Source organism: Pseudophryne corroboree (genome assembly GCF_028390025.1).
Source record: "Pseudophryne corroboree isolate aPseCor3 chromosome 3 unlocalized genomic scaffold, aPseCor3.hap2 SUPER_3_unloc_6, whole genome shotgun sequence".
Classification (NCBI taxonomy): Eukaryota; Metazoa; Chordata; class Amphibia; order Anura; family Myobatrachidae; genus Pseudophryne; species Pseudophryne corroboree.
In genome coordinates, this window is record NW_026967552.1 from 1,867,736 (window position 1) to 1,890,043 (window position 22,308).

General features: G+C 47.3%; 2 protein-coding genes across 2 annotated transcripts in view; one reads left to right on the forward strand and one right to left on the reverse strand.

The window, feature by feature from the left end:
* LOC134984503 (zinc finger protein 585A-like) overlaps positions 1 to 22,308 on the forward strand; it is a 593,603-nt gene that overhangs the window by 291,104 nt on the left and 280,191 nt on the right. The gene's annotated exons all lie outside the window — the stretch shown is intronic.
* LOC134984505 (zinc finger protein 260-like) overlaps positions 16,865 to 22,308 on the reverse strand; it is a 123,020-nt gene continuing 117,576 nt past the window's right edge. The window contains exons 2-3 of the mRNA XM_063950075.1: positions 17,712 to 17,879; positions 16,865 to 17,291 (exon numbers count right to left, since the gene is read on the reverse strand). Of these exons, the coding sequence (XP_063806145.1) occupies positions 16,915 to 17,291; positions 17,712 to 17,879 (545 nt within the window). The 3' untranslated portion in view covers positions 16,865 to 16,914. The remainder of the gene's footprint in view (positions 17,292 to 17,711; positions 17,880 to 22,308) is intronic.

Sequence of the window (22,308 nt, forward strand, 5' to 3'; positions counted from 1 at the left end):
AATTGGCGGCTTTATCCTATAAAAGCCCTTACCTAATTTTTCATACGGACAGGGCAGAATTGAGGACTCGTCCTCAATTTCTCCCTAAGGTTGTTTCAGCGTTTCACCTGAACCAGCCTATTGTGGTACCTGCGGCTACTAGGGACTTGGAGGACTCCAAGTTGCTGGATGTAGTCAGGGCCCTGAAAATATATGTTTCCAGGACGGCTGGAGTCAGGAAATCTGACTCGCTGTTTATCCTGTATGCACCCAACAAGCTGGGTGCTCCTGCTTCTAAGCAGACTATTGCTCGTTGGATTTGTAGTACAATTCAGCTTGCACATCTGTGGCAGGCCTGCCACAACCAAAATCTGTAAAAGCCCATTCCACAAGGAAGGTGGGCTCATCTTGGGCGGCTGCCCGAGAGGTCTCGGCTTTACAACTTTGCCGAGCAGCTACTTGGTCAGGGGCAAACACGTTTGCTAAATTCTACAAATTTGATACCCTGGCTGAGGAGGACCTGGAGTTCTCTCATTCGGTGCTGCAGAGTCATCCGCACTCTCCAGCCCGTTTGGGAGCTTTGGTATAATCCCCATGGTCCTTACGGAGTTCCCAGCATCCACTAGGACGTCAGAGAAAATTTTACCGATAATTCTATTTCTCGTAGTCCGTAGTGGATGCTGGGCGCCCATCCCAAGTGCGGATTGTCTGCAATACTTGTACATAGTTGTTGTTACAAAAATCGGGTTATTGTTGTTGTGAGCCATGTTTCCAGAGGCTCCTCTGTTATCATGCTGTTAACTGGGTTCAGATCACAGGTTGTACGGTGTGATTGGTGTGGCTGGTATGAGTCTTACCCGGGATTCATAAATCCTTCCTTTTTGTGTACGCTCGTCCGGGCACAGTATCCTAACTGAGGCTTGGAGGAGGGTCATAGGGGGAGGAGCCAGTGCACACCAGGTAGTCCTAAAGCTTTACTTTTGTGCCCGGTCTCCTGCGGAGCCGCTATTCCCCATGGTCCTATCCATAGTATCTAAGTTCTCTAGTAAGGTGCCTGACCACTTTACTATGGCTTTAGAAATCCACGCACAAGCAATAATGTGCCTTAAAGCCACGCCTGTAGCAGTGTATAGTGATTTGAGCATAGTCTCAATCTTGCAATGAGCCGGCTCCTTTAAGGCGGTTGAACCAGGGACAGGTAAAACCACCTTTTTAGACAGCCTAGATACAGAAGCATCTCCTATAGGTGGGTTTTCCCACTTCTTCCTATCCTCTTCAGGGAAAGGGAAAACAATGGCCCTCATTCCGAGTTGATCGCTCGCAAGGCGAATGTAGCAGAGTTACACACGCTAAGCCGCCGCCTACTGGGAGTGAATCTTAGCTTCTTAAATGTGCGACCGATGTATGCGCAATATTGCGATCACAAACGAGTTAGCAGTTTTTGAGTAGCTTCAGACTTACTCTGCCTGTGCGATCAGTTCAGTGCTTTTCGTTCCTGGCTGACGTCATAAACACACCCAGCGTTCGCCCAGGCACACCCACCGTTTCCCCGGCCACTCCTGCGTTTTTTCCGGAAACGGTAGCGTTTTCAGCCACACGCCCCTAAAACGCCGTGCATCCGCCCAGTAACACCCATTTCCTGTCAATCACAATGCGAACGTCGGAGCGATGAAAAAGCCGTGAGTAAACTTACTTTCTTCATAGCAAAGTTACTTGGCGCAGTCGCAGTGCGAACATTACGCATGCGCACTAAGAGAATTCTCACTGCGATGCAATGAAAATCTCCGAGCGAACAACTCGGAATGAGGGCCAATGAGAATTCTTTTAGGGATCTAGGCCCTCATTCCAAGTTGTTCGCTCTGTAAATTTCTTCGCATCGCAGTGTATTTCCGCTTAGTGCGCATGCGCAATGTTCGCACTGCGACTGCGCCAAGTAAATTTGCTGTGCAGTTAGGTATTTTACTCACGGCATTTCCTTCGCTCTGGCGATCGGAGTGTGATTGACAGGAAGTGGGTGTTTCTGGGCGGAAACAGGCCGTTTTATGGGCGTGTGGGAAAAAACGCTACCGTTTCTGGGAATAACGCGGGAATGGCTGGAGAAACGGAGGAGTGTCTGGGCGAACGCTGGGTGTGTTTGTGACATCAAACCAGGAACGACAAGCACTGAACTGATCGCACTGGAAGAGTAAGTATCGAGCTACTCAGAAACTGCACAGAGAAGTTTTTTCGCAATATTGCGAATCCTTCGTTCGCAATTTTGAAAAGCTAAGATTCACTCCCAGTAGGCGGCGGCTTAGAGTGTGCAATGCTGCTAAAAACAGCTTGCGAGCGAACAACTCGGAATGACCCCCCTGGAATTTTTTCTCTGGGTTTTCCCAGGATTTTTCAAACAAGGAGTTTAACTCCTTAGAAGCAGGGAAGGTAAGCGAGGACTTCTTATTTACTGTAAAATAAGATTCCTCTACTTGTTCAGGAACCTTCTCAAAATATGCAAAACATCCCTAATGGCTTCAATCATTAGCTGCACCAGTGGCTCCTAGTGGACACGTCTATACCCCATGGTACTAAATTGGACCCCAGCATCCTCTAGGATGTAAGTGAAAAATGAAACAAACAATGTGTAGAATTGGCTGCAAGTAGATGGTCTTGGCTCAGCCCACTGAATCCCCAGAAAGAGAAGGATGGTGTGTGTAAAAAACAGCGTACCCCAGCTCACAGATAAGTCACACCAGCTGTGTGCATAAAGGTATCTTTGTCTTCATTAACCACTTAACTGACTATTTATTTTGCAGAAAACCGCTCTGAAATTTTTTGGGTTTTTTATGAGTGAATTAGGTGAAGAACATGAATTTAACCCTATCCCAAATGATTTTAGTAAAAAAAAGGCAATTGAAAAAAAAATATTTTCCCCCAAACATCGATAGGTAACATCGTGACCATCGGAGCATTAGGAACATCGTGGCTTTCATTTTGAAAGCCGGGACAGCCTGCAGGTATACAGGGGGCGTCTGGGGGTGGCTTGGGAGGGTTAAGTTACACTCCCCAGCGGCTGCCATTGTGTGCAGCCGCTGGAGGGGGGATCCTGCCGTGCTGACCAATCAGCAGTGATCGGCAGCACGGCTGACACAGGGGGAGAGTACAGGGAGGCAGAGACCTTCCGGTCCCTCTGACAGCAGCAGCGGAGGGAAGTTTCTCTAATACAGTTTCTGCTAATACAGTTTATCTGACTGGTCGCATCCTGTGCGACCAGGTCAGATAGAGCACTTGCAGGCATGGTCGCATCTGATGCCACCATGCCAGGCAAAGTGGTTAAAGACCATGTGACCTTCACCAAAAGGAATTCAGAGAGATATGTACCATTACTCACTTATAAAAATAGGATTTTGTACTGTTTTTGTTACTGATCACTCTCAATAAAAATTCTAACTTTAAAAAAAAAAATAGGATTTTGGTACTTACCAGGTAAATCCTTTCTTTGAATCCATAGGGGGCACTGGAGTACTTTTGGGATATGGACGGCTTTAGCAGAACAAGGCACTGAATATTTAAATTTAGTAAGTCTCCTCCCCTCCATATCCCAGAGTACCTCTGTGTTTTTTACTGAGCAGAACAGGAGCGATAGAGAGGATGAACAATGGAGAATTACATATAACATTATAACATAACGGACAACAATAAAGTTGACACATAACATAACTGACAACTAAACAGTTGACACCATAACCGATAGAACTTGAAAATTTGAACAAATCGGTGAGAATGTGTTACCATAAGATCCACTAAACTTACCACAAACCAGGTAACACTGCTCTGGGTGGGCGTCCAGTGCCCCCTATGGATTCAAAGAAAAGGATTTATCTGGTAAGTACCAAAATCCTATTTTCTTTTTCATCCACTAGGGGTCACTGGAGTACTCTTGGGACGTACCAAAGCTTCCCCCTTGGACGGGAGAGCTGTTTGGCACCTGTAACACTAGGCGGCCAAAGCTAGATGCTGATGCCGCAAACGTATCAAACTTGTAAAAGTGCACAAACGTGTGCACTGAAGACCATGTAGCCGCACTGCAAAGCTGTGTCGTAGAAGCTCCACGACTCGCTGCCCATGACGTTCCCACAGCACGTGTGGAATGAGCTGTTACTGATGTAGGCGGCTGTAACCTAGCATGAAGGTAAGCCTGACGTATGGTCAGTTTAATCCATCTGGATAAGGTCTGCTTAGAAGCTGGCCAACCCATCTTGGCAGCATCATAGAGAACAAACAACGTATCCGTCTTACGAACTGTAGACGTTCGGGATACATAAACGCATAATGCGCGTACCACATCCAAAGTTCCAGAATTTACTGTTAACACAGGAACTACTATTGGTTGATTGATGTGAAAAGATGACACTACCTTTGGTAAGAAAGCGGGATTCGTCCGAAGTTCCGCTCTGTCATTATAAAACACCAAATACGGTGTGTCAAAGTCGAAAAATATCATGATCCACATATCTGGTACTAACCCCAATGCACATGCCCGCTGCTCGTGCACCCACTCCCCCGTGCGTACGCATCCCCTCAGGTTGAGTAAGGGACGCTCCAACGTCTCGTGCGCATGGAGATGTGTATTTACCGCAGAGTTTCTGAGCGTCTAGCGAGCGACTCGATCGCAACATATTTAACCCAAATAGTGTGTTTTATAGATAATATTCCCCTAGACAACGTCAGCAAGTATGTTTAGTGTAAATGGTTCCTGGACAGAGGGATTCCTCTTTGCATGATATGAAGGGTCAGATAAAGGTTGAAAGGTGGTGTCTAGTATACAGCTGTAGAGTATTTCAATTGTAACATTTCGGTGTTGGTTAGGAAACGATCGCTCGCTCCTGCGTATAGTTATGTACAAAAGTAGTTTATAGACATTTACTGTATTTGCTGTTCATTATCCATGTGGCGGGAATCCTGAGGATACCTCCCACCTGAGCAGTTGGAAATAGACACAGCCCACCTGTTCAAACCCACCTCTGACCTTTTGTTATAATGCAGAGACACATTCCTGTGTCCAATGAACAATGAGATTATAGGGACCATTGTATTGTGAATGTATGCTGTGTATATAAGGACCACCATCGCCTGGGCCAGTCACTCACTCTCTCTGAAAGGCTTTCTCATTGAATGCTGAGGGCTGGATCCAGGACGCGCTTGCGAATCATCCCCACGTATGTATATTTCTCTGTAGCCATTTTGTTATCCTTTGTGTTTGCCATCTGTTCTCATTCTGTTTGCTTGTGTTTGCGATCGCTTTGCTTTTGTTTATATTATTCTTTGTTATTTCTGTTTAGATTTCTATGTTAGTCTGTAGTGTATAACCTGTACTGTTTTTTCCCTTTTTACTCTAAAGCATCCACAAAGGTGTTAGAACCGGAGTGGTTTTTAAATCCAAACAAGGTCTTGCGTATTCACTAGTTACTACAAAGGGTTTTCTGAGCGTCTCAATCTCTCAAACCGCTTTCATATTATCAAGGTTAATAAGCGTTACATCATTGTAGTATTACAGTACTAAGGCTTACAGTATAAGCATATCCTTTTTGTGTGTTATTAATATGGTTTACTGTGTGTCATTCTGTGAGCGTCTGCGCCACTCGTGTCTCACTCTCACTGTGCAGCGTCCGCTACGCCATTAGCGTAGCATTACGGTACTCGGGCCGCCTATAGCGTGCTCGATACGAAGCGTGAGTCCGTAAGCGTACGTGTCGCTCGTGCGTCGCGCCCACGACCTAGCGTCTGCTACGCTAAGTGCGTACCCTTACGGTACTCACTGCGCCAATTGCGTACTTAGTCCGTAATAAGTATATAGCTTACGTTTAAAGGTAATATTTGACATTATCAGGTGGCTTGCATGACAAGGCACCCAAATCTGAAACACGCCTTGCCGAAGCTAAGGCTAGGAGAAAAATTGTTTTCCAAGTGAGAAACTTAATATCCACTTGTTGTAAGGGTTCAAAATATGAAGACTGTAAAAAATCTAAAACCAGATTTAAGTCCCATGGCGCTGTAGGTGGAATGAATGGAGGCTGTACTCTGAGGACACCTTGCAAAAAGGTGTGTACAGACGGCAATAGAGCCAAACGTCTTTGAAAGTAAATTGACAAAGCAAAGACCTGCACCTTTAGTGTAGATAAACGCAGTCTTCCATCTAACCCCGTCTGTAGAAATAGCAAAAGACGGGATAACTTGAAAGATGATGTCGGAAACTTCCGAGCTTCACACCAACCTATATAGGCACGCCAAATTCTGTAATAATGAGCTGCCGTAACTAGCACGTAACATGGTTGGTATAACCGATTCTGGAATGCCCTCTCTTCTTAAGAGCGCAGTCTCAACAGCCACCCCGTCAAACGCAACCGCGCTAAATCGGGGTAAAGGAACGGACCCTGTTGAAACAGGTTCATACATAGCGGGAGCGGCCAAGGATCATCTGTGAGTAGCCCGCGGAGATCCGAGAACCAAGCTCTCCGAGGCCAATGAGGTGCCACTAGTATGACCGTGGCGGACTCATGTTTGATCCGTTTTAGCAACAGAGGGAGCAGTGGAAACAGATACACAAGGCTGTACGGCCACGCGATTGTGAGAGCATCCACAGCCACTGCCTTTGGATCTCGCGTTCTGGACACATACTGGGGCGTATCCACTTGTGGCTAATCCCACCTCTAGACCAACATGTGAAACACTTCTGTATTTAATGCCCATTCTCCTGGATGAAAATCCCGGCGGCTGAGATAATCTGCCTCCCAGTTGTCCACTCCCGGAATGAACACTGCCGACAATATCACTTGGTGATGCTCGGCCCAATTGAGGATTCGAGCTACTTCTCGTTCCTCCTTGTTTGTTGATGTACGCGACCGCCATCGCGTTGTCTGACTGCACCTGGACAGTCTGAGACCGGAGCATGTGCACTGCTTAACGTAGCGCATTGTAAATTGCCCGGAGTTCCAGGACATTTATAGACAGCAATCTTTCGTGATCCGCCCAGAGACCCTGGAGCTGACAATTTTGAACCACAGCTCCCAAACCTCTGAGACTCGCGTCCGTCGTTAGAATTATCCAATTCCAGATGCCGAACAGTTTCCCTGCGGTTAGATTGTGTACTTTTAGCCACCAGAGTAGAGATACTCGGGCTTGTGGAGACAACCTCACCCTCTGGTGAATCTGCAGATGCGAGCCCGACCACTGTACGAGCACATCCAGTTGAAAAGGACGTGTGTGAAATCTTCCGAACTCAAGTGCTTCGAAAGCCGCCACCATTTTGCCTAACAGTCGAATGCACAAATGTACCGAAACTGTGCGTGGCTTGAGCACTAATTGTACCAGATGACGAATACTCTGTACTTTCTGTTCTGGTAGGAAAATTCTTTGATCTACCGTATCGAGAATCATTCCTAGGAATTGAAGTCGTTGAGACGGAATCAGATGTGATTTCTTGAAGTTGACAATCCAACCATGCTGAACTAGCACATTGTATGTTAGCAAAGCATGTTGGAGGAGCATCTGTTGAGACGGAGCTTTGATGAGCAGACCGTCCAAGTATGGAACTATTATCACTTCCAGGGATCTGACATCACTTTGGTGAATACCCGAGGCGCTGACGAGAGGCCAAATGGTAGAGCCTGAAACTGGTAATGGTTTTGCCGTATCGCAAAACGCAAGAACCTCTGATGAGGTGGCCAAATCAGAATGTGTAAGTACGCATCCTTGAGATCTAGCGCAATCATGAATTCCTGTGGCTCTAAACCTGCAATTACTGACCGCAGGGATTCCATCTTGAATCTATAGTAAGTGACATACTGATTGAGCCCCTTAAGTTCAATATCGGCCTGACCGAGCCATCCGGCTTTGGTACCACAAACAGACTGGAATAATAACCCTGACCTTGTTGGTGTACAGGGACCGGAATCAAAACTGCTGAATCCAACAGAGACTGAATGGTAATATGCAGAACCGCCCTCTTGTCGTCCGATACAGGCAGTCCTGTCTTGAAAAACCGCCGTGGCGGGAGACAGTCGAACTCTATCTTGTAACCTTATAAATTGCGGATCCACCCATCTGTGGATGTCTGGAACCATGCCAAATGGAACGTCTGAAGGCGTGCCCCCACAACTGGAGATCCGAGATGGGCTGGGAGCCTGTCATGCCACTGGCTTGTCAGTGACCTTAGTGTCCTGATGACTGGTGGTAGTTTGTTGAAAACCATGTCCTCGACCTCGTCTACCAGGCGTGGCTGTTCCCCTACCACGGCCTCGAAATGGCTGAGGTCTAAAGGATTTGAACGCCGTCCCAGAGTATTTTCATCTAGGTACCGTTGGAGGCAATGGTAGGAAAACAGACTTCCCTCCCGTGGCCTCAGAAATCCATTTGTCCAATTCAGGACCAAACAACTTCTCGCCACCGTAAGGTAATGCCTCTATACCTCTCTTAAACTCTGCCTCCGCTTGCCAAGAACGCAGCCAAAGTGCTCGTCGTGCCATAACTAGCAACGATTAAAGGCGAGAAGTGAGCTGACAGACGTCAGTAAAAGCTGTACATAGATACTCAGCAGTTTCACAGATTTGATCAGCGAGAAGTATAAGGTGATCGTCATGTAGGCCAGACTTGAGTTTTGTTATCCATCCAATTAGCGCCTTAGTTACCCAAATGCCAACCAACCCAGATCTAAGCAACACTCCTGCTGCTATATACATGGATTTTAGCATAGCTTCTATTTTACAGTCTGAAGGGTCTTTAAGCGTAGTAGCAGTTGGTACTGGAATGGTTAATTTTTTAGTAAGTTTTGACACAGACGAATTGGCGGATTCTCCCATGTAGATGTCACAGACACTGGAAACGGGCAACTAGACTTAAATCGGCGAGGTATAAAAAAACGTTTATCTGGATTCTTCAGTGTTTCTACTAACATCTTATTGAGAGATTCCAAAACAGGAAAACACATTGGAGATTTGTGTCGTTTAGTAAAGACCATCTCATCATTTGTGAGAGGCTCCTCAGTCTCTGTAAACTTCAGAGACTGACGCACCACCCTGATGAGATTATCAATGCTTGGGCTGTCAAAATCTTCACTATCTGACTGCTGGTCTAATTCGCCATCCTCACCCTCCTCTTGCGCAGTGAGGTCTGGCATAGAACCGTCAGAATGCAACATAGCAGAAACTGGTAAATCATAAGACAAATTAAATTTATCCCTTCTATCCAAAGTGGACTTGGACCTTTGCAAAGGCTGAGACTCCTCCGGTAGGTCTGGCGGTCTCACCCGAGACTCTGATCTTGCCGCTTCCCGCTCGTGTGGAGCGGCGGCCAATTCTGATTGCAACCCAGCCAGTACATCTGCTAGTATTGGCCATTGAGGATCCGGGGATGAAACCGGATTTGAAACCGGAGTGGAAATTGTATTTGTAGCTGAATTCACAAAACATACTGTGCATGTGGTAGAACTATCCGGTAACACACTCTTACAGACATTGCAGTGAAACTGCTTTTTTGTTTTTGCTGGTGCCTTACTCATTATGTAGACAGACAATACAATTGACAAAGACAGACAACTTGCATGACTCAGTAAAATTGTTACTAAGGTGTGTGTATATATACATATATGGCCCAAGTGCAGTGCACGTGGCCAGTACTATATGAAACTTGATCCAAAATTCCCACTAACACCCCTGCGCCATCCAGTGGGGTAGTGTTGTAGGACAGGATCTTCCAAAACTGAAAGAGAAACAGGAGTGAACAGGAAGCATGGTTAAAATAGTACTTATCGCTGCTGTGAGCACAGAAAAAACACTGAGGTACTCTGGGAATATGGAGGGGAGGAGAGTTACTAAATTTAAATATTCAGTGCCTTGTTCTGCTAAAGCCATCCATATCCCAAGAGTACTCCAGTGACCCCTAGTGGATGAAAAAGAAAAGGAGATATGTGCATAGAAAGGTTTCTTTACAAATGTTTTCACACTCAAAATGCGTACCACATTCACGGGTCAAACAATGGTAGTACTCCTATCTGGGTTTCTTTTCCCACTGTCCAAGATGGTTTCTCTCATATACTTCCAATTAACAAAACCACAAATGTCCAGTGGCTCGGACAATCATCCAAAAATTTATAAAAATGGTATGCACCAATTCATATAGTCTTTGATAAAAAAGTTTATTAGTTACAAAAAGCCCATAGTTGGGGTGAATTGACATCCAAATATATACAATCAAAATTCCAAAATACAAAATCAGGAACCAGCGAGAATAGGCCAACAAATGACCATGGAAGGGGTAGTCTGGACCCCCAAACAGGTAAAGAGTGGAGTATTACCTTAAGTTGCTGATCATAAAATCCAAAATCACAGTGCCCAGTTCTGTCAATGCGTTTCGGCTCTCAGGAGCCTTTGTCAAGACATGTGGGAACTGTGAAAAACCCTGCTATTTAAATGAGATCTGGCCAATCAGGAAATACAGTAAATGACATCATGATTGATAATCATTATATAATATTCCAAAATTGTGAGAATGATAAACAAAAGATACAGATGTTCTATCATTAATTGCACAAATTGTAATAATGGAAATCGTTATATTTATCTTACAATAAACACAATCTTATACCGGAAGCCGGAAGTATACCGGACGTTGTTGTCTCACACTTCTGCCAAAAATGAATGCATCCATAAAAGAACATTTTTAATCCACAAATAAATGTGGAGCAGCGCAATGTACACAAACGCGCCACTCTGTCTCCAGAACGAGCGGCGCCCATGATGTCCAAATGCCAACCAGAAGCTCTCACAGCCGCACTCCACAGACATTGCTGATGCACTTCCGGGAAGTGACGCATGCATGTCAAACCACCAGCACTACGCATTCCACAGATTAAACATAACAAAGATTCATAGGGGTGAATTTATATAAATGTATAAGAAATCAGTTCCTCTAGAAAAAACAGGTTTATAATGTTAAGTGATTATTTTATTTGAAATTAATGCAACCAATAGAATTGAAGGGAGGGGTATATAAATCTGTCAACTGGTTGATGCCCTGATGAAGCAGCCGCATGTGAAACGTACGTTGGCATTTCAGAGACTGCTACGTGCTACCATACCACTGCTTTTTAATATCCTAAAGTGCTTATGTGATTATAATGTTATAGTAGTGGTAGCCAACACTGGTCCTCGAGAGCCACTAACCGTTCACATTTTCCAGCTCACCCAGCAGGTGCACAGGTGCAGTCATTACTCACTGACATATTTTAAAAGATCCACGGCTGCAGATAATTACTGAACATGTGATTCTGTGAGGAGCCCTGGAAAATGTTAACTGTTGGTAGCTCTGGAGGACCAGGGTTGGCTGCCCCTGTGTTATAGTATACTGTGCTGAGTGACACGTCGCTGCACTAAGGTTGGTGTGGTGAGAGTGCCTGGTTAACAGCCATCCGCATTCAGCAGCGTGTCCCGGAGCGGCTGAGGCAGTGAGAGCGCCTAGTAACATACAGTTGTGCAGAGCGGTCCTACCCGGAGCAGCCGCATGTGGACCGACTGGCGGGAGAGTGAGGCTAATGGCTGCAGTACAGACGTGGCTAATTAAGCTACTATATATTTACCTATAATATTGGGAAAAGGTGTATTAGGCTGAATATAGTCACTAAGTGCGGTGTTACAGGCGGACCCACAGAACACCAGTACTGTGACAGCAAGATATGGTACTGATATAATACTGTCAATGGGTTAATAACAAGTTACTGTGCATCCAGAAATGTAACAATATGATATATATCCATCACTGCCGTAACTAGACATTTTAGTGCTATGTGCAAGTAATAGCATCAGTGCCCCCCCCCCCCCTTATATGTAAAATAGGGGCAGTGCGCGCTGTAGGCGTGCTTCAAAATATAGGGTTGTGGCTTCATGGGGAAGGGGAGTGGCCACAAAAATAATACCAATTTATATTACGCTGCACAATAGTCTCCATTATTCAACTTACGCTGCACCACTTACATTACACCAGGTAGAACCCCTTTTACACATTATGACAGGTAGAGCCCCTGTCACAAATTACCCCATGCAGAACCCCATTCTACATATTACTCCAGGTAGAGCCACCTTTTACACATTATGGTAGGTAGAGTCCCCTTTTAAACATTACGGCAGGCAGAGCTTCCTTTTACACAGTACGGCAGGCAGAGCTCCCTTTTACACATTACTGCAGGCGGAGTCACCTTTTACACATTACGGCAGGTAGAGTCCCATTACTACACATTACACCAGGCAGAGTCTCCTTTTTACACATTACAGCAGGCAAATTCCCCTTTTTACACATTACGGCAGGTAGAGTCCCCTTTTAAACATTACGGCAAGCAGAGTCACCTTTTACACATTATGGGGTCTATTCATGAAGCAGTGAAAACTGTAGAGAAATGAGCAAGTGGAGAAGAACCAATCCGTTTTGAAGTAACATTTATGATTTGCAAACTATAAAATCATACAGAGCAGCTGATTGGTTGCCATGGGCAACTTCTCCACTAGCTCACTTCTCCACTGTTTTCACTGCTTCGTGAATAGACCCCTTTGTCAGGTAGAGTCCCCTTTTAACACATTACAGCAGGGGACTCTGCCTGCTGTAATGTGTTAAAAGGGGTACTCTGCCTGTCACATTACAGCAGGTAGTGTCCCCTTTTACACATTATGGCAGGTAGAGTCCCCTTTTACACATTACGGCAGGTAGAGTACCCCTTTTTACACATTACAGCAGGTAAGAGTCCCATTTTTACACATTACGGCAGATAGAGCCCCTTTTACACTAACCTAGGTCCTGAGCAGGTGGCGGGGAAGGAACAGGTCATCTGCAGCGGAAGGAAATCTGAGATTCCGGGCTCAGGCAGCATGCACTGTACAGCACGCTGCAGTTAGCTCCGGGGAGAGCTGGTGGGAATTATAGTCCGGCGCTGGAAGACACTACAGGTGTCTTGGTGCAGGGGAGCGGTGGGACCTGGAAACAGCCCAGGCCCAATAGCAGTCGCATACCCTGTCAGGCTGAACTGTAAACTCCGGGTTGCTCAGGCTGCATGGTAAGGGAGGGTGGTGGGATCAGGCATTGCTGCCCATGCCGTGGCTCACTGTAACCTCCGTGAGGGGAAGGCGGTGATGAGGGTCGGCTGCTGGGGTGGGATCGAGCATTGCTGCCCGCAGCTCACTGTAATCTCCGCGGGAAGGAACAGGAAAAGGAGCAGACTGTGCCCACCGTACAGTGCTGACCGGCTGTGCCCTGCGGACACACATTGCAGCGCGTGTGGACAGTGGTACTGCGTCCCCAGTACAGGCACCGCTGGCACACACCTAGTTATGGCGCTGAGACACAGTATATAATACACACTCAGCGCTACACACATTTACTATATGACACTGTGCCCGGAATTTACACACACAGGCGCCTCTCCTCCGGCCACTGCCACTTCTCCTACCTAGCAGCACACACACAGGCACCTCTCCTCTGGCCACTGCCACTTCTTCTACCTAGTAGCACACACGGGTGCCTGTCCTCCGGCCACTGCCACTTCTCCTACCTAGCAGCACACACAGGCACCTCTCCTCTGGCCACTGCCACTTCTTCTACCTAGTAGCACACACAGGTGCCTCTCCTCCGGCCACTGCCACTTCTATTTAGCAGCACACACACAGGCGCCTCTCCTCCGGCCACTGCTCCTACCTAGCAGCACACAGGTGCCTCTCCTCCGGCCACTGCCACTTCTATTTAGCAGCACACACAGGCGCCTCTCCTCCGGTCACCGCCACCTCTCCTACCTAGTAGCACACACACAGGTGCCTCTCCTCTGGCCACTGCCACTTCTACCTAGCAGCACACACATACAGGCACCTCTCATCCGGCCATTGCCACTTCTGCCTAGCAGCACACACACAGGCACCTCTCCTCCAGCCACTGCCACTTCTACCTAGCAGCACACACCGCAGCGCCTCTCCTCCTGCCACCACTTCTCCTACCTAGCAGCACACACACAGGCGCCTCTCCTCCAGCCACTGCCACTTCTACCTAACAGCACACACCGCAGCGCCTCTCCTCCTGCCACCACCACTTCTCCTACCTAGCAGCACATACACAGGCGCCTCTCCTCTGACCATTGCCACTTCTACCTAGCAGAACACACCGCAGTGCCTGTCCTCCGGCCACTGCCACTTCTACCTAGCAGCACACACACAGGCGCCTCTCCTCCGGCCACTGCCACTTCTCCTACCTAGCAGCACACACACAGGCGCCTCTCCTCCAGCCACTGTCACTTCTACCTAGCAGCACACACACAGGCGCCTCTACTCCAGCCACTGCCACTTCTACCTAGCAGCACACGCACAGGTGCCTCTCCTCCTGCCACTTATCCTACCTAGCAGCACAAACACAGGCGCCTCTCCTCCGGCCACTGCCACTTCTCCTAACTAGCAGCACACACACAGGTGCCTCTCCTCCAGCCACTGCCACTTCTACCTTGCAGCACACACCACAGCGCCTCTCCTCCGGCCACTGCCACTTCTCCTACCTAGCAGCATACACCGCAGTGCCTCTCCTCCGGCCACTGCTCCTACCTAGCAGCACACACACAGGCGCCTCTCCTCCGGCCACTGCTCCTACCTAGCAACACACACACAGGCGCCTCTCTTCCGGTCACTGCCACTTCTCCTACCTAGCAGCACACACACAGGCGCCTCTCCTCCAGCCACTGTCACTTCTACCTAGCAGCACACGCACAGGTGCCTCTCCTCCTGTCACTTATCCTACCTAGCAGCACAAACACAGGCGCCTCTCCTCCAGCCACTGCTCCTACCTAACAGCACACACACAGGTGCCTCTCCTCCAGCCACTGCCACTTCTACCTAGCAGCACACACACAGGCGCCTCTCCTCCGGCCACTGTTACTTCTACCTAGCAGCACACACACAGGTGCCTCTCCTCCAGCCACTGCCACTTCTACCTAGCAGCACACACACAGGCGCCTCTCCTCCGGCCACTGTTACTTCTACCTAACAGCACACACACAAGCGCCTCTCCTCCGGCCATTGTCACTTCTACCTAGCAGCACACACACAGGCGCCTCTCCTCCGGCCACTGCCACTTCTACCTAGCAGCACACACACAGGCGCCTCTACTCCGGCCACTGCCACTTCTACCTAGCAGCACAGACCACAGCGGCTCGCATCCTATGCTAGTGTGCTGCCAATGTGACAATGTGCCTGGAGCTCGAGTGCAGGGCAATTGCTGATCACTAAAGCGCCGGATGGTGCCACCCCCGATGAAGTGCACTGTGTACAAAGCACACTGCTAGTTACGGCCCTGCGGCTGTAACATTAGCAGCCGTCTCTGAATCAGGTCCTCAGATGGAAAAGCATAATCAGTAATGTGCAACAATGACTGAAAGTACATATTACTGAAATATAAGATTTGTGAATTCATTTGATGGGGTATGGGTCATTAGATCGACCACTTTTGCATTGCAGTTGCATCCATGAGGGGCGAACGTGGGCGGGCCGGGACCATTTTCCGGGGGGCTGCGTGATGTCACATCTGCGATCATCTCTGATTACCCCCTATAAGCTTCCAGAGTGCACCTCATATCTCATCTTTTCCAAGTTACTACAAATGATATGAGATCGGTAGCAGCACTACTTTCAGGATTATTACACAGAACACACATAAAGGCTGACAGCAAATAACAGTAACACATACAAGGGATTCATTAGAAATAAGGAAGCATAATCATCATTAAGTTTTATTATCAACTAACTCTGTACGGAACCCATACACCTCTTTACTGCCTTCAGCAGCCCCTGGTACTGCACTACTGCCACCCACCCTATCTCCCCCCACTGCTGCCACCGTCCTGTCTCCCCCCCCACTACTGCCACCCACCCTGTCTTCCCCCCACTACTGCCACCCGCCCTGTCTCCTCCCACTACTGCCACCCACCCTGTCTCCCCCTCACTACTGCCACCCGCCCTGTCATCCCCCCACTACTGCCACCCGCCCTATCTCCCCCCCCACTATTGCCACTGCCATATCTCCCCCACTACTGCCACCGCTTTGTCTACACCCACTACTGCCACCCACCCTGTCAACCCCCTCAACTGCCACCGCCATGTCTATCCCCACCCTGTCCCCCCCCCACTATTGCCACCCACCCTGTCCCCCCCACTACTGTCACCATGTCTCCCCCCACACTACCGCCACTGCCCTGTCTACACCCACTGCCACCACCCTGTCTCCCCCCCACTACTGCCACCCACCCTGTCTCCCCCCCACTACTGCCACCCACCCTGTCTCCCCCTCACTACTGCCACCCGCCCTGTCATCCCCCCACTACTGCTACCCGCCCTGTCTTCCCCCACTACTGCCACCACCCTGTCTCCCCCCACTACTGCCACCACCATATCTCCCCCACTACTGCCACCGCTTTGTCTACACCCACTACTGCCACCCACCCTGTCAACCCCCTCAACTGCCACCGCCATGTCTATCCCCACCCTGCCACCCCCACTATTGCCACCCACCCTGTCTCCCCCCACTACTGTCACCATGTCTCCCCCCACACTACCGTCACTGCCCTGTCTACACCCACTGCCACCGCCCTGTCTCCCCCACTACTGCCACTCGCCCTGCCTCACCCCACTACTCCCACCACCGTTTCCCCCACTACTTCTACCCATCCGGTCTTCCTCCACTATTGCCACCGCCCTAACTCCCCCACTACTACTACCCACCTTGTCTCCCCCCCACTACTGCCACCGCCCTGTCTCCTTCACTACTGCTTCCCGCCTTGTCTCCCCCACTACTACCAACCCTGTCCCCCCCACTACTGCTACCCACCCTGTCACCCCCACTACTGCCACAACTCTCCTTAAACTACTGCCACCACCCTCTCTCCCCCCACTACTGCAATTCTGCCTGACTCTCCCCCACTACTGCCATCGTCCTGTCTCCCCCACTACTGCTAACAAAATGTGATTTGTGCGTAGAACATTTCCCACACTCAGAGCAAGAAAATGTCTTCTCACCTGTGTGACTTCGCTGATGTGTAACAAGTTGTGATTTCCGGGCAAAACATTTCCCACACTTAGAACATGAAAATGGATTCACACCTGTGTGATTTCTCTGATGTCTAAGAAGATCTGATTTGTGTGCAAAACATTTCCCACACTCAGAACATGGAAATGGCTTCTCACCTGTGTGACTTCTCTGATGTATAACAAGATGTGATTTCCGTGCAAAACATTTCCCACACTCAGAGCAAGAAAATGGCTTCTCACCTGTGTGACTTCTCTGATGTATAACAAGATACGATTTGTGTGCAAAACATTTCCCACACTCAGAGCAAGAAAATGGCTTCTCACCTGTGTGACTTCTGTGATGTATAACAAGAATTGATTGCCGTGCAAAACATTTCCCACACTTAGAACATGGAAATGGCTTCTCACCTGTGTGACTTCTCTGATGTCTAAGAAGATCTGATTTCTGTGCAAAACATTTCCCACACTCAGAACATGGAAATGTCTTCTCACCTGTGTGACTTCGCTGATGTGTAACAAGTTGGGATTTCCGGGTAAAACATATCCCACACTCAGAGCAAGAAAATGGCTTCTCACCTGTGTGACTTATGTGATGTATAACAAGAAGTGATTGTCGTGCAAAACATATCCCACACTCAGAGCAAGAAAATGGCTTCTCACCTGTGTGACTTCTCTGATGTGTAACAAGATCTGATTTCCGTGCAAAACATTTCCCACACTCAGAGCAAGAAAATGGCTTCTCACCTGTGTGATTTCTCTGATGTATAACAAAATGTGATTTGTGCGTAAAACATTTCCCACACTCAGAACATATCAGTGGCCTTTCACCTACCTTACCTGTCTGTGGGTTAACAGGCTTTGTGTTCTGTGTAAAACATTTGGCATCTATAGAACACGGAAACACTGTATCTACTGTCAGAGCTGTAACAGATGCACCAATATCAGAGTGATCAGGAGAACATTTCCCAGGATCAGAGGGATCAGCTGATAGAGCTGGATGTATAATTGGGGTAATGGGGTTATCTCCTGGAGAATCCTGTCTACTGTCATTATCTTTTATGTCACAATCCGGGGATAACATTAGATGTCCTTCTGAGATATTCCTGCTTGTGTGTCCATCTGCTGGAAATAAAATACATTATGGAAATGTGACATTTTCTGTAACAATATTAATCTTGTAAACAATAGGAGAAGACGACTCTCTGGGATACTTAATTGTAAATGTGTGTGTATAATAAAACATAACTTTTAATGAAGGCTTTACAATATTGTGTCTCAGACTATCATTGTGTCCATCCTCCTGAGAACACTCACAATAACAAATGTAATATTATAATAAGACTTAGATATATCTCTCTCTTGTACTGGTAACTAACCATGAAGTATAAATGGAGATGTAGTCACTCACCAAGTCCTATGTCAGCACCAATGTAAAACAATGGATGGGGAACATATCATATGAATTGGACATTCTAGATAACATCAGTCATATGAGCTGATGGATCAGAGAAATGTCTCCTAACGTTACTCCTGGAAGCATTGGTAAGGTAGCATTCCTTTATGTGTGTGCTCATATGCTGGTAAGCCTGTACATGTGTTACTCACCCTTATATAAGGAATATTGCTACAGCAGAGCAGGTGTGAAACAAGGTACTTTATATGCAATACACCATATAATACACTGCAATCATCATCTGCTAGGTTATAATGCACTCTTACACCCCCATCATCAGTGTTTTACCTCTATATTCTCAATAGTAATAAGGATGATGTGTGTACAGTAAGTATGATACAGAGAATTACATGTCAGAATCTATACAGCTGCCGCCATACTTCTGCTTCTCATACGTGTGCTACTGGCAGCAGTGAACATCTGAGTGAGAGTGCAGGGAAGACAGCAGAGTCTGATGAGAAAGAGATTGGATCTGCCTTTGCAGGGATGTACCACACCCGCCACCCCTGTGAGTATATAAAATAATAAATAAGAGGGGCCTGAGTCCATCCAGATGTGCTTTCTGGAGCTTTCCTCACTAAGTGGCTTCTTATCTACCCTATCTGATAGCTCTCAACTGCCACTGGGACCAAGACCCAATCTAATAAGTCCCCCACTCCTCCTGCCCTAAAGTTGCTTGCTCCGCTCACTCCAGGCACTGTTCATTGCCACAGCCTAGTGACGCAGCTTAAGCCACGGGCTGTATTCTGGGGCTTAGTGCTCCCAGTCTTTCCTGCACGCTCTGGACACCTGACTTGGAAGCCCCTTTGGCTCAGGCGGGAGGCACTTACCCTCCCGCTCACACAGGTGCGCAACTCCCGCTACTGCTGGGGACAGAACGGGATGCCCACAGTCACCGGAGCACATGGTTGATATTGGAAAGTGAGGTGGCTGCCATTTTGCATCCTGGTTCCCGGCCATCACATGCTTTGCCTTCTGCCTTCAATAAGGTGTAAAATTGATATAAGCTGCTAAATAAGTGTCTTGACGGCTGGACCGGGGTCACTACACTAAATTGAAGCATTTGCCTGGAGGTGAAACTACCTTCTATTCATATGGTACCACTATCATCTACTTCCTCTCAGTCTACATGCAGAGCCCAGTATCAAGTATCGTCTGAGTACACTCTGATTACAACCTCACAGTAAATTATTTTGTGGATTTATTCACTGAATATATTTTGCCCTTTGTGTCTCTCGTTGCTGAGTACTTCACATCTGTGATCACGCTGACCTCTAGTGGAATTTCTTGGTCATTACTGTGTTGAGTTGCATTACATCATGTTTACTTGAAATTTTGGCTCAGATACCCCCGTCACCCCGACTAAGAATGTCATTTTGAACTGAGTCATCTTGATGTAACCTCCTGACAGCGTACTACTGCTCCTTTTATTTACAGATTGTTTGTATTTTCCTATCTCTGAGAGGTCCATCTCTTTGTAGCCAGCTTACCATGCCTCCAAAAAAGGTTAAAAGGTTACCAAATTGGCCCCACCTGTTCATCTCTTTGGTACCTCGAATTCAGGTGGTCCTTCTGAGACCGCTACAACATCATCTGCTTCTTCTTGTCAGACGCACAGCCCAGCTGTAATGGCTGAAGATGTCTTAAGACACTCTAGATGGTCCTGTTACTCTACGCTCTATACATTCTATATTATCTGCATTTAAGGACTGAACTAACCTCAGAACTTAATATTCAAGCTTTGAGGTCCGATATCAGTGAGATTGGCACTCGTACAGACTAAGATGAAAGAGATTGTTGTGTCTCACAATGATCTGATTTCAGCACATGACAACCTTCAGGAAGACCCGGTCTCTATTTGTGATAGTCATTGATTTAGAAGACAGGTCTCGGAAAAATAATATCTGAATAATGGACGTTACGGATTCTGTTACAAATGCTGAGCTTTATGATTATGCCACGGTCCTCTTTTCAGAAACTTTCGCCGAAGGCTTCTGCCGCGGACCTTCTTATTGATAGGATCCATAAACTCCCAAAGACCAAACAGGCCCCTATCCAAGCACCAAGGGACACTCTGCTCAGGGTCCACTTTTTCCCATATTAAAGAACGCATTCTACAGGCTGTTTCGTCTTCCTCATCCACAGCTGAGTGCCTGGATATTCTGCAGATATTTCCAGATATTTCTCCTGCGACGCTGGCCCAAAGGCGTCTATTCCACCCAAGGAAATGTGCAATACAAATGGGGCTTTCCTACTAACCTTATTGTAATGTGAAACGGCGCCTTCACAGTGATACCTTGCCCCGAGGATGGCCCTGCTATTCTGAAAAAGTGGGACATTCCTGTAGACAGTCTTTCATGACACTTTACCTAAACCAATCCCAGAGGAGTTGTCTTCCGTCTCGAAGTAATATGCTAAAGGAGTAAGACTGGTAGAAACACTCAGAGTCTGTTTCCTACTGTAACATGTGCCAACTTGGACTAAGTTACTGGGCATGGATCTATTTTTAGGACAGATTTACTTGCTCTTGTTATGGGTATAAAATGTATCTTTTTATCTTTATTTCCTGTGCTATATAATTGCTATATGGTATATGGTCCGACATTGTTTCCACCATTACATTTCATAGTACCTTTCTAGAATGTTTGGGTGTTCAGGTAAAGCATGACTGATTCGTCTAACATCCTGTTGCCCTTATAACGGTGTTGGTAGAACCTACATTGGATATCAGGCCATGTTCTTGGACTTTACCTCCTTTGGACACATTGGTTACATTGAGATTTGATATTTCTTTGTACAATTGTTACTATGATGACTAGATTTTGCCCTCTCGTATGGCTACTTGGGGTAGTCGGTGGGTTTCCCTTTTAGGCACGACCGCCACCTTTTTCTACCTTTCTGTCACGGTACCCCAGTGACGGAATCTCTAGCTCCTTTATGGACACAATTTCTGTTTATCTCCCATTTTTGCTCCCTATTTTATTTTTTCTGTGATTTGATAGATTTGAAGTATGCACACGCCCTACAGACTCTATTGGACTTTACACAGATGATCCTAGATGTTTCATACCATGATCTGATCTCTCTCTATCATGGTGAAGTTTTAAGTCTTAATGTAAAAGGTCCTCATTCTCCCCGTAAGAGACGTCTTGCATTAACATATTTCGCTGACCAGAAGGTGGCGGTGGTAGCCATTCAGGAATCACATGTTCCATTGCACTCTCCCCCTCAGTTTACCAATAACTACCCAGCATGCTCTATCTCCTGTGGTGTAGCCATCCTTTCTAATAGATCCTGCCCCTTTCACCTGGACAGAGAGTGGGTGGATTGCAATGGTAGATATTGGATTCTAGTTGGAAAAATTCATTATAAATATGTCACCCTCACTTCTCTCTATGCCCCTAATGCCAGACAGCCCGGATTACTTAGAGAGAGAAGGACGTCATCCAAGTGCCAGGGGACAGGTAATCAGCAGGCAATGTGCAGAATTCTGAATATGAGGGGAGAGCAGGAGAATAATAGGGGCTGATGGCTGCTGATATATGAGATATACCAGAGAGTCTGGGGAGGAGACTGGTCAGATCTCTGGGCTGGTAACACACAGTGACATGATGTGAGGAGGAGAGCAGGAGTATAATAGGGGCTGATGGCTCCTGATGTATGAGATACACGAGAGAGTCTGGGGAGGAGACTGGTCAGATCTCTGGGCTGGTAACACACAGCGACATGATGTGAGGAGGAGAGCAGGAGTATAATAGGGGCTGATGGCTCCTGATGTATGAGATACACCAGAGAGTGTGGGGA